At 39.0% G+C, this 13,967-nt stretch overlaps 1 protein-coding gene across 2 annotated transcripts in view; it reads right to left on the reverse strand.

Annotated features, from left to right (window-relative positions):
- The window catches only part of LOC128875663 (uncharacterized), a 53,320-nt gene extending 39,642 nt beyond the window's left edge, over window positions 1–13,678 (reverse strand). Inside the window, exons 1-2 of one of the 2 annotated variants that reach the window (XM_054121462.1) lie at window positions 12,172–13,678; window positions 1,109–1,227 (exon numbers count right to left, since the gene is read on the reverse strand). In XM_054121462.1, the coding sequence (XP_053977437.1) occupies window positions 1,109–1,172 (64 nt within the window). In that variant the 5' untranslated portion in view covers window positions 1,173–1,227; window positions 12,172–13,678. Of the gene's footprint in view, window positions 1–1,108; window positions 1,231–12,171 lie in introns of both variants that reach the window. The other variant, XM_054121454.1, reaches the window with a different exon arrangement.
- Between the last annotated feature and the right edge of the window lie 289 nt (window positions 13,679–13,967).

Here is a 13,967-nt window from a genome sequence, read left to right on the forward strand (position 1 = left end):
TATGCGTTTCGTGGTATAAAGTAATATGAAAAACATACAAAGAATATACTTATGAACGATAAATATAATCTATTAATGAGTATAAATAAATATTTCGTTTTGCATGAGTGCATGTACCTTTTGATTACGTGACATGCACTTGTCATATTACCCTGCATCACGAATGCTTACTCGTATTTACAGTAGTTGGGAACGACGATGTCGAGGATTTCTAATCTTTTTGTCTAGTCCTTCGCATGGAGTAATTTGTTTCTTGGCGCAAAGTAGGTGTTTCGAAAGTAATCGTGTTACTCGTGGCTGATTAGAAGCCCAGAGCGTCGTCGGACACCGTTAGGGCGCTTAACGCGAGGTTATTATTAGATTGAACTCGGTGTTCGAACGCGGTGATTTGTGAGATTAGGATGAATTGTATTGGGCGTAGTGGCGTGACCAAGTAAAGGACGGAATGTGGCGAATCCGAATGGAGCATGGTCGCGAAAATGTGGTCTCAGGAAGTGCTCCGGGTTTGGAGATATGCTTATATTATAAGGATGTTTCTTCGGAACATCCTTAATTAACTTTCCTTAATTAACTTTTTCAATTCATCCTACTTGTCGTGACATCCAAATAAATAGAAACGAACCGTTTTGAATACAGAAACCTTTGTGTTTTTTACCTAAGCAATCTTTTTGCACGGCTTTCTACGTCTATATTTTACACGAGAAATAGTTTTTAACGCTTCCACATTCGCGATTTTCACATTCCATTAATTCTAGAAAGTGACGTGCGTCTGTTGAGAAAATTTAACGAAACTTCAGCTACGCAATTTCAAGATAAAGCATCAGAAGTGTCCAAAGTTTCTATAGTTAGAAAAGAATTATCGAATGATAGTTCAAAAAAAGTATTTTTTGAGTGTCGTTTTATTACTTATAACGTGAACATATAGGGCAACACTAACAACGCGATAAACGTACCGAACGTGATCCAAGTTGCGACCAACCACAAACGACAAGACGACACGATATAACACATTTTCGAGTTTCTTTCTGGAAAGCATTCTTAGTCTATAGTTGAAAGCTGCAGCCCACACGAAATAAAAAAAGATAATGTCACAAAGCGCGAAACTCACCTCTGGGTGGAGCTGGTGGAGCCCTCTTCGGGGTGTCGTCCACAGAGGGTGTTCTTTCCCTCATCCTTTCCTATGGGGTCCCTTAGAGCCACCATTTAGGCGAACCCATATGCCACGTCCTCCTGAAACATATCGGAAACGAGAATCTTAAAAATCTGTTTGTTCAGTGGCGTATGAAGAAAAAGTCCCTTGCACCTTGTGTTCACTGGGGTTGTTGCTTTCATTCCGTTCTTTGTAAACAAACTTTCTTTGTCGCGTATCACAAAATTGACAGTGGGTTGGAGACTCCAACTCCAACTCGAACTCTAACTTGGAGAGTTCTCCTACTATGTGAATACTTGAAAAGTTCGGGACTGTTATCGCGATATTTCACGTTCAGCATGTAACTGTTACGAACAGTCGCTCTAGTCCTACTTTTAATTAAGGAAAATTGAGAATCATTGGAGTAGAACAAAATCCTCGCGCTCGGTAGCGTCTGCTTTTGTTTCGTAATAATGGAAACTCGATCAGTTATCGGTACACCCATGTGCGGGAACTAAACTAATCAAACCGAGCAAATAAAAGTTGGAATCCCGAATCCTCGTCAACCACTCGATAGTATACTTGTCGTTCCAATAAACATGCGAAGCGACGTGGATTCTGCACAGAACGAAAACGTAGCGAAGACAATCGCATAACTGGAATAACGGTATAACGTACAACTTATGCAAAGTTAAGAATACGAGATATTTGTTTTTCAAATTTTCTCTTTCTCGTATACTTTTCTAATTCTACTTACTGTACTTTTAACGTTAGTTCGTAGTAATGGCGCACGAATGAAAAACTTAGTAAAAAAATAGTAAAGCTAAGCAAAAGGTTGGCTAGTCTTTAACCCAGCTAACTTCAAAGAGTTGACGTGTTGATTCAACAGTGAAAGAGTTAGGGACATCGTTGAAAACCGATGGTATGTCGAACACGGCATTGGTAACATTGACGGAAGCTTTGCCAAGGTTTGTTGTTTGTTCGTGCAACATTTCGATAATATGGAACGTCTGCCGTTTCGCGGAAATTTATGGTAATAGCGAAGGAAATTTGTAATGGAGCACCACTGGGCTCGATTATGGATGAACGCGCGCGTACATACATCGCGAGATAGAAACGAGCACGTTCGGTCGTTATCGTTGCTTAGTTTTCATAACGACGAACAATGTTTAGCACTAAGTAATTCATATAAAGATGATGTCTGAGTTTCAGGTTATTTGGTTATCGAGCAGGAAGAGATTAGTCGAGATAAGATGTTACTTCAAAAACGTCCATCTTCTAAACGCGTTCGTTCCGTAATAGTTATCTCGTGTCGTCTACAATTACTTGATATCTGTCACTCGAACGAGAAATAGTTAACTCTGCTACTTATTGAGAAACAACGTGTATACAGGGTGTGCTACAAGCAGAGAGCATATCATAAAAATATAAATGTCCATAAACATCCGCGGTCTAGTTATGATACTGTAGAAATTGATGTTGTGCCTTTCTAAAAGTACATACAAGAAAAATATTAGTCGCGATTCGTCGTGGTGCTATTCGACGTAATTTTTAAGATGACCCCTGGCGACTTAAACGGATCATTCAAACATCAAGGATCATCGTTTGTCGGGCGATACCAATCGGCGATTCTCGGTTGTGCTTCGCATAATAGGCATAATTGCAGCAACTCGCGGTCCGTTATTAGACTTGTCGCTTCTTGAGAACCGTGCAAGCCACGTATCGTCTGAGCAGAGGTGCTCAAACGACTGGTGTCTGCTTTAATGGCTGCTGGAAACACGTCCGCAATCGAGAACGGTGATAAATGCTAGGAGACAGGCGGAGGTCATCTTACCAAGTGTTTTCGAAGCGTTTGAATCGTGGTTGTCGAACTTGTAATAGACGTCCAGAGTTGGACGCTCGAATAATGTGAAATACAGTACAACTTCAATTATCTGAATTAATCGAGGGACGTTCGGATAAAGAAATTTGTAATTAATAGAAATTACAATGTTACGAATATTAGACGTTGAGAATTAGGTCACTAAAGGAGGGATTTTATTATGCATAAACATCCGCAGTCCAGCGATTAAAAATCGAAACGAAAAATGATCATCGTGGGAGTGATGCGGCAAGAATATCGAGGAATCCTATTCGGGCGTGGCTCGACGTTAAGTCTATTAGGCGAGTCGATAACGGTCGATACATAAGAGAAATTTACCCTTTTCGACGCCCTTAATGAGTTTTTGAGTCGTTTCGTAGTTTCACCGACAAGATTTTAAACTCACGGCTGCCAGTCCCTCGAGCTGACGAGTCTTTCGCGTTGAAAAAAGAAAAAAAGAAATACTGGTTGGACTGACCCCTAATCGCAATACCGGGGAAATGAAATCGATCATAGTGCCGGGCAATACTAGATATTGAACTCGCGTCGCATATGAAAGGGAGCCTCGAGCCTGCATTGGCGTTAAGGATGTAAAGTTATACTGTAAGGGAACTCGAGGTAATACGAGCATGGTTGAGTTTATTTTAATAAATGTAAAAAAACATATCGAGTTTATCTTGAAACTGTGTCTTGCTAAAATTTTCTGTAACCTTTCTTAAAATTTTATTTGAACCGCGACAAGTACATACAGGGTGGGCCAAGGTGTGTTCAATTGTGAACAATTGAAACCCATTATACACAGTTTTCGAAATATAACATGAATATTTAATATAAAAATTGCTTTTCTATTCCTTTAAAGATTGTTCACGAGTACGTGCTCGATCACGACCTCCAAACATAAAACGTTAATAGAGTTAATTCGAAAGATGGAGAATCCACGGCGCCCTTTCAGCGGACACACGCATCTCGCGATCAAATACCGTCAACGCTGCAAGGAACACGAATTCTCACCGAAAACATTTTCCATTGTTCCCACCGAAGAACCACTTCTCTTACCCCGTTCGCTCCCACACAACCTCACCCCGTCCTTTTCTTCGACCCGAATTTCGTCGATCCACGCCTCTCCCGTTTGCCAAGATCGTTTCAACCACTCCCGCCTCTCTTTGTCGCTCCTTTTCTTTAATATTCCGTATCCATTCCCCTTTTCCCATTGCGGCGTCGCGAAATCCAGTCACGGCGGGGGATGAAGAAGGACGGGATTGAAGGCAAAGGGAGAGAGAAAAAGTGATAAAGAGAATACAAAAGCGGCGTGGTCCGTCTTTTGTCCACAGCGCGTTCAAGCGTCCTTCTGTTTTTTCGAGTATTCCGGAAAGACGACTGAAATCCCACTGTCGGTCAACGTTAGGTTTTAACCCTCGCGACGATAAGCGCCGACAGTGACCACTTTTGTGTTTCCGAATAATTTCACGTGTGTTTTTGTAAAAATATTACGAAACTGCTCGTGATTCCCATTCCTTGGTTATTTTCATACCGATTTATGTTTTGAACGTAAAAGTACGAGCAAACGTTTGGAAATAATGCGAAATAGAGTTTCGCAATTATTATGTTTTGACTCAGGTCGTGCACTGGTCGTAGTTTAGGCCGAATGGGTTAAAACGATACTCGAACGAATGCTTCTCGATAACAGATCTTAAAGTAGTTTAAGTCGTTCATTGAAAGAGAAACGAGACGAGACGAGAATTACATCGATCCCGAAAGCCTTTTCTTTGCTAATCGACGGCTGAAGAGCCTTCGAGGGAGGAAGCGGCATTGGATCGACGAATTCGCTAACTCGAGCTTTGCGATATGGAAACGTGCACGACGCTTCTGCCAATGAAACGTGCGTCACGCCGATACTTCAAAGAACTCCTCCGCGATTTTCATGAAATACCACTCTTTCTTCTTCGCTTTGTTCGGGCTCAAAGGTTGTCATTAATGGCATGTTGTGGAGACTGCCACAAACACGCTCTTTGCTTTCGAATTTCATATTTAAAGTATGACAGGACGAGATCAAAGCGCGACAAAATCGAACCGTACGCGAACACGTTATTTTTGAACGTCATGAACACACTTTTTAAGCGTGAGCTAATAGTAAAGTGACCAAAGGAAACAGTAGGAATAAATAAAAGAATATATATACTAAATTAAAATAAATTCAGTACTATAGTAAATCGAAACGTACTACTATTAGTCTTATAATTTGGCCACGGGAAAATGATGTTCTATTTTACTTAACCACTTATCGGAAATAGCACACCGCTGATGTGTTCAAAACGATGAAATACAGAAAGATCGTACGAGCAGTCCCACAAACTCCATAGACAACAACGCGTAAAGCGCGGAGCGAACCAACCGCAGACAGCGCCTTAAGCTTTTTTTCACGTGGACACCGAGAGGCTGACCCACTTGCACGAGAGCCTACGTCGTGCAAATTGCTCGCAGAATTTCGTACCGAAGTTCCTCGCGCGAAATGTAGCCAGATGCCCCGGGAAACTCGAGTCGAGTTTCTCGCGAACCTTCAACGACACGGAGAATCGAGCGGAAGCGTCAAGAATTTACTAAAAATCGATATCGCCGCGCGAGACCAGAGACAAAACTGGTTTTAACAAACGCCCGCGAATATGTCGACGCAACGTAACGGCGCATATTCTTTAAGAGTTGATTCGTTTTCCATTCAGCAAAATTTTTCTCTATCTCTATCGATTCTCAAGAGCCATCGTGTTTTTCGTAAATGTACAACTTGGATGGAATTGAAGCGTCGCCCTGTTAATTTCATTGGAACGACTGACTTTTTCCACCGCGGCAGATTGATACGTTCTACGAAGTTCGAAGCGCAGCTTCGGTCGCTCGTTTTAATTCAAACAGACGATGACGGCAAAATCGATTCTGTCTGATGAAAGGGTCGGCCGATTTGAAAGCTTTAATGGAATTCCTGTTTCCAGGAAAATCGACGGAGGGTTGGAGGGTGTGTATGTGTGTGAAAGTTGCGAAATAACGCTGCCGCGAGCATAGAGTTTTCCCTTAGTTCCAGTATCTGCTTTTGATCGATCGACAAAACTGTTTTCACCGTAGACAAAACGAAACCAAAATTAAAGAATAAATAATGGTTATCAGCCTAACGACAATGTCGAGCTCAAAGGTTTAACATGTCTGTCGTGTTATTTATCGGTTGTAGTTATATACAAGAAACAAAGTTAACCGTTTATGATAGAAACGTAAAGTTCAGTAGCATTATTCAAACTGCAGATAGAATTATGAGCAGGAAAACAGAACAAAGTTGCACGAGTCACGTGGAGACACCTGCGAATTAATGCGTTCCCTTACACGGCCGAATCTTGCGTAATTAATCAATACGATAATACCCCACGACCGAGCAACGACCGATTAATGTTAATACTTGCTACTCCTGTACGGTTCGGTGTATGAATTATGATCGGCCGCGTACGTCTTTGTTCGAATATTCACGTAGACACTGGAAAGTCTGCAGAACGAGTGAGGACACTCGAATTATTATTATTATTAACTCGATCGCTCGATCGTCGAGGTAAATGGGTCAGTTGTTGGACAATTAAGGAAATGATTTCCATTATTAAGACTTTTACCGTACTAATATAAATTAAATTAATATGTATGTAGGTGTGCTTGTTTGAAAAAACGGATTATCTGCTTTCTCACGAGTTTACGTATAAATAAGTTTGAAAAATCTTTAATATTTAGCATTGCCTCAGCGAGGATTCCAACTCGCGATTCGAACATTTCTAGCCCTTCACTGTAACGAGCGAGCCACCCTCTATTCCACTACGTACTTTTAGTATTAATGTTTTATTGTGTAATGTCATAATGTCCCCGTATATCTGCATGGAGACTCGAGTTAGTTTTCCTGCCTCGCTTAGTACCCCACAGTCTAACTTGTCCATTTTCAACGAAACATGGACAACGTTTCCAGAAAGGATGTCGAGCTGTTTTGAGCAAACGCCTCGGAAGTGTCTCTGCTCGTCTGCGTTTCACAAGTAGATCCAACGTACGCCTTCCCGACAAATCGATTCTGGTAAAAACTAGGCGGTCCTCCAGGCCGAGTGGCGCTTAACCTACTTTTCCGTTATTCGGGGAACAGTTCAGAAATCGGTGACCAACCCTGCCACTTTTCATACTGGAACCGCTATACCAATGTTTCTCAATCTTATCGAACTACAACCTAAACTGCGTAATGGACAGTTCTTTGACCTACCCTCTGACAAATTTTTAATGAAAATGGAATTAAAAGGTAACATTACCACAGAATTCTTCTTTTGTGGGTCTGATAATTCCAACCAATCGCTTGAAAATTTAACATTTGTTACTTTTATAATATTTTTTCCAATTGACTAAATTTGTGACGATCAAGAAGCTAAACTTTGTTCGCGTCGTTAATAATAATGGATTCAATTTAAATTTGAAACCGCGAACATATTTACCTCAACTTGCAATATAAATGAATTCCTTTTGTCTATTTCGAGATGAATATTCCAATTGAATTGGATAAAAATATAACTTCGACTTCGTTTGTATAAAACGACATTCTATAATATATTTGAAATGATAACTGAAAGAGGAAGCAGGGACCCTTTCAAATCAACTACATTAAACTCGTGCAATATTTGGGAGCCACAATTTCCGGATTACGTACTGGGAACGAAGTACAAAAGGGGATCATAAGAGAAGGAGGGAGATGCACTTAATCCTCTATTACATATCACATTTAAATTCTTTAGGTTATACACACAGCTTATGCAAAAAACACATTATAACGTTCAAACATCCTTAACTCCTGCGTTCGCAAATATCAAAAGCGTTAAAAGCTCTTGCTCTTGTATAATTAAAATAATACAAGAATGTTACTCGTTATTTCCAAAAAATATAACGTCCCTCATACGCGACATTTTGAAATTCATACATTTAATTAGGTTATGCAAAATAAGAGTACTACAAATTAGGCAAATTGTACAGTTTCCAAGGAGGGAGCTAATTAGTCAATAGTTAATTGCAATTTAAATCAATTGCAAACGAATTTCATTACAATTCACGATTAATTGCAATTGCATCCGAATGTAATATTCAATTGCGGTAAAATTCAATAGCAATTAAATTTTCATTTGGTTTGTCGATTGATTGCCAGTGTAATTGATTACTGTCTAACGCTCTTTGTAATTATTTGAGGGACTGGAATCAAGCAACATTGACATTACGGTCTTTTATTAATTTACTTGTGATATTAATAAAGATTTAAATAGTCATTGATATATCATGTGTAGTTTGCAAATATTTATGCAAATTCATATTTTCACAGATATAGAAAATGAATTTAAACTTAAGTGAATGTACATCCTATCTTCTAAAAAATATAACATTTACATTATCATCGATAATTCATATATTTTTACATTTGTGAGAATTATCATATAATTCCACCTATCACCATTTCTCATAAATGCATAAAAATCCGCAGTATAATTAAATGTCTACATATTATGCGATAACACAGCCGGTATATTATACATCTACACATTTATTATGTCGAAACACAACAACCACAGCATTGATTTCTAATACTGGCTCTGCTTTCGCGTACGAATTCCCCGAGGAGGTGGGAAAATCCTGAAGAGACTACAATTTATGAGCGACATTGATCCTAAATAACATGTTTCAATTTCTGAACGTCTCGAACGGTTACACAAATATTTCCATTTTCATAGATTCAAGGAAATTGTATAAAGTTCCACGTTCGAATTTTCCATGAGGAACGAAACAAAATAATTCTATGGCATTAAAAATGTGTGGCGCGAAAATTCACTCGACAAGACATTTCTAAAAGATTGAAAACTACATAATCTGATGTTTGTGGTAGTATTTATTTTTGTAACCTCGCCATATTTACGATATTATTTTCCTTACCACTTCACCTTCGCAAATTAATTGGTTTTTTTTACGGAAAGCCCTATTATACATATACGGGTGACGTGGCGGTCAATGTGTTAATTATAGACTACGATACTAATTAAAGGCAACGATATATCGAAACTGCAGCAAAATCCAAATGTTACTCTAGCAAATATCCGATTCGTCGTAAAACGACACGTTACACAAAATGGTGAGAAAAGTGTTTACGTTGAGTGGCGCTCGTGAATACGATATTTCATAGAAAACATGGCGGATCGAAAATCAGTTTGCAACTATGAAACGGTACACGCCGCTAACCCAACACGCAGCACAACCGTTACACTCTCTATTTGCTTAATGAGTTAAGGACGCTGGCGAAAAATGGCGTCTAATCGCTTCTGTATTCTTGCAGTTCTGCATGCCGTGTTACGTAAGTGGCTATCAATTTCATAGATTTCCGAAGCGTCGTGGCTCACGCGAACCGTTTCTCTTCGGTTTTCCATCGAAAAGAATTCATCGACAACGCATTCTGTCCAACAGTAGCCACTTAACCCTCGATTAACACCATATCGCTTCATTAGAAATACTCTACGTTTTCAACGAGAAACAAGTCTAATCTTTGAAACGACTACTCAAGTCGATTCCATGTTTAAACCTTGTACCCACACTCACACCACTCAGTGTGACGACTATATGGTCGTTTATGACAAAATTCATGACTTCCAAATTAATCAGGTTTTCTCCAAGAATATGTGCTATCCCTTCGATAATTTATAACTCCAGTTTAAACGGATACATTTACTCGTCATTTTGCTACATTACGAACTTTATTGTAATGTAACTATGCACATAACTTAAGTCTCAACTTGACGACCATTGCAATGCATTTATATGAACTTTAGTAGCCATCAAATTTTACTTATTCTTATTTTTCTGCAATTACTTTAATTATCGAGAATATCTGTAATCTGTTAAAATAACAATAATAAGCAAAAATGTATGGTTACCAAATTTCGTATATACATATGCATACGTTGTAATGGTCATCCGATTAATTCTTTATCAACCGGTCGCGTTTGGACATATGTATAATTAAATTTAATAATATTTGTTATTCTCACAATATTACAATTATACAATATTTATTTGATGTATAATTAATATAACGATGGGGAGCATACAATTCTATTTCAGTAATAGATAAGAAAGTTTTCTTGCAAATTGCTTTCCATAGCAAAAAAACAATTAGTAAGCTTTTAGAAAAATGGTTATTTTGAACTTGGAAAGCCAGTAATTTAACATATAACAACATAAAGACTGTTAAATATTTCTACTCAAACTAGAGTTATAAATGATTGAATATAAAGGCACGAAATTAATTTCTACACCTAGTATTTGGGTTCTGGAGAAGAGTACGGATCCTTTAATGGAATATTTGTTTTGGTTTGTTATAAAAATTAACAAATAACGGATAAAAATGATATATCTTGTCTACAAATTTGATACCATGCTACTAAGCTCAAGTGTTGAAATTAAGACTACCAAGGAAATGTTCGAATTACCAATTTCGATGCGGTTTTCGTTTTCAACGGACCAGCGATGGACGAGGCGGGTTTACACGTACGTAAGCGTGACGCCCTGAGAGAAATCTATGGCTTCGTGGGACGATCGCAAGACGGCCGGAAATGGGAAACGCGTCGAACGGCCAAGCATCCCGATCGGAAACATTTTACGTCCAGAGATGGGCAAAACTTCATTCGAATAATAAATAACGAATAAAAACACCATACAATACCTTATTCGCAAAGTTTATTGTAAAATTATTCGGATAAGATTTGATTGGTTCTACATGAAATATAATGCAATTGTAACTTACAGTCAGTCTCATAATTGTCGTACCCTCTATGTCTATTAAAGAAATATATCTAAATTAAATGATAGCTTTGATGTTTCTAAATAAATTGTTCATGATGATTATATACATGTGTAGTTTATTTACACATGTACATACAACATTTATTTGGAAACATTAAACATATCATTTAATTGAGATTTTCGATAGACACAGAGGGTATGAATACTTATGAGATTGACTGTATATGATTGTGTACAGTGTGGTAGGCATGTACACGGATAAACTTTACACATGTATGTATGTATTTATAATGAACAATTCATATAGAAATATCAAGTCTATTAAAATCAATTTTTCCAATAAACATAGAAGGTACGAATACTTATGGAACTGATTGTATATCGAAAGAAAAACTCATGGAAAGTCGCACATCTTTCGTTCGTTATTCAAAGTTCTCATCTGGACAAGAATTTCGTCCGTCTCTATTTTCGAGGGACTTTCAAAGTTTCCGTCGGAACCGAGCCTCCATATTAGTATTGTTTCGAGCCGCCTATATTGCGCAGCAACGATGTCGAAAAAAAAAACTGCCCCGCTAGCTCCGCTTATCTCGCGAAAAGGGGGGAAAAAATATATAGCCAGGCACACGCCGACGAGCTAACGAAGGAAAAATATCTGCATCTCCAACTGTGCATTATCGGCCGAGAGCAACGGCCTCGTTACGCTACCGACTTAATTTCTGACTTCGAGTTCGCTTCTGAATCAATTCTCGCACGATATTCAAGTAGTTCCTAATAAAGTTTCAGACAGGACGACAAACTTAAAGAACTCGTTCTGTAGTTCGTAGAACACAATTTGAACACTGCGACTACACGGACACCAAATCGGTGGATAAAATATTCAAATTACATTCGTCGAATCTTAGAACCACAGGAAATATTCGAATTAGAATAGAGAAACATCGAACGAATCCAAGCCCTAGCATAGAACGCCTCCACGACTAGTCTAGTGACTTCGGCTGGTTCGTAAGTACGAAACCCTCGTTTCCGGTTAGCAGCAGCCCAAAATATTTACGACCACGGGCTGTAAATTATCCAGGATAAAGAAGGCCCGAAACGGACACTTTCAGCGAACAAAAAAGATCCTCGGGAACGCGTATCGAAAATGGAAGACTAATAAATACGGACGGGAGACGCATATTCCCGTAAGAAATGCACTATCTCGACCCATTTCCGGGACGACCTTCGTACTATCTGCGGTACACGAACAAGTATCGAAAGGCTTGTCGGTTAACGAGTGGCCATGGTTAAGCGATAAGCGATTTCATGGGTACAGGGGAAATATAAAAAGAGAAGGCGAGTCGTTTGTACTCACAGCATCTCTCGTTGGCGGCCGAGCTCACGAAGCACATTACGGCGGCGACGGCACGGCAGTCACGGTCACAGTCACGTAAGCTCCGAACAACGGGCACAATCGAAGAAACACTCATCACTGTCACTGAGCGCTGCAACCCTCTTTCGGCAGTGGACGACAAACGCGAACGTTTCGAAAGGAGTCCAGGAGCGGCGTCCGTCCTCGGAGCTGAGGAAAAACGAGTGGGTTCCTTCCCGTTCCCGTTCCCGTTCAGTCTGCTCGTCCTTTAATCGCGAGACCCTGGGAACACTGCGTCCCGTATACGAAACTCACTACACTTATCTCGCACTCAGAAGAACCCACGACACCATAGACTCGGCGGAGAGTCCACCGCCGTGCAGGCAGAGCCGATAGCAGGAGAGAGCAGCGCGGCTCCTGGCTCGTATGATTTCAACCTCGTTCGTAGTGATTCGGTGCAGTCGAGTTTCTTGACTGAGCGGCCGATGCTTGCCGAGCCGTGCCCCGCAAGATCGCACGGCCGCCAACTGTTTCCGCGCCGTTCACAAAACTCACTAGATTGGTTGCGGAGGCGCTTTGTGCCGAGGTTCCGTTCTTCTCGACGAAATTTTTTCTATTCGAATATTCAAATAGATATTATGCACTTATACATTGTCTATGATGAAGGATAAAGTAATTAAGGCTGGAAACCATATTAAAAGATCAAATGTTAACACTTTGTCTACGGGCCTATTTAGAAACAGTCTGTTATTCAGAAACGAATTTTTTTACATTAGTATATATTAATCTAAGGTGATATGTATTCTTGCATATTGTTTACTAGGTACACCCAAAGTACCTCCTTAAAGCGATGGAAGATATATCAAACGTTGTTTTTGATAATGATTGTACGAAATTATTGAATGAATATGGTAGAAGTAACTCGTTAGATGTGCCACTTTAAACTAATGTAGTCTGTGCAAATACATTCACGAGATAGGAAATATTGAAACTGCTGTACTGTTTACATTTTACGCTCGAGACTTGTACATGACCAAGGCCAAACAGGCATCTGTATAATTTGACAACAATTAGCTGAATGGAACGAATGCTTGTATGAGAAATGTGTAAACACGTTGTAATTCGCGGAAGAGGGTCACTCTCACATCATTTTGTGTTTTCATTTTCGAAGCAAGAAATTACGCCGACGATAGAATGAGCTATTCGCGTTGAATCGACCCTACCAAAATTTTCATTACCATAAATTGAAATTTAACAAATTTTCTTGATTACAACACAAATAATCACATCAATCGTAATAGGTCAATTTTATAGAGTGATGTATTCGGGTTTGAGGAAGGATTAACTAGTCTAACCGCAACGTTTGGTTATATGAGCCAATATAAAATTACCGAACCGCCAAATTAACAAGGATCAACTCTCAATCGCTAAATAATATTCGAACGTGCTTGAAATAATTCCCAATTGCTTCTTATGCCTCGTCGTTGAACTATATACAATGTATATGTATACACAGTTTTTAAAAAATCGTTGAAACATTCGAAACCTTTATTTTCATTCAAGCAAACCCATAAAAACGAATTTTCCAAAACAAACGTATATGTACATTAATTATTAAAGTTTTCTAGATTTTAATTAGAAACCATTTGCCATATGTTATTTATCTCGATATGATATTTCGTGTGAGACCATGAATACGTATATTATATGTTTTTCGCGTATAAAACGTTCAGTAAACTTTCCATGAATAAAATGATTGCTAATTGTTAGAGAATGTATACATATAAATCGGTCAAAAC

Source organism: Hylaeus volcanicus, chromosome 1 (genome assembly GCF_026283585.1).
Source record: "Hylaeus volcanicus isolate JK05 chromosome 1, UHH_iyHylVolc1.0_haploid, whole genome shotgun sequence".
Classification (NCBI taxonomy): Eukaryota; Metazoa; Arthropoda; class Insecta; order Hymenoptera; family Colletidae; genus Hylaeus; species Hylaeus volcanicus.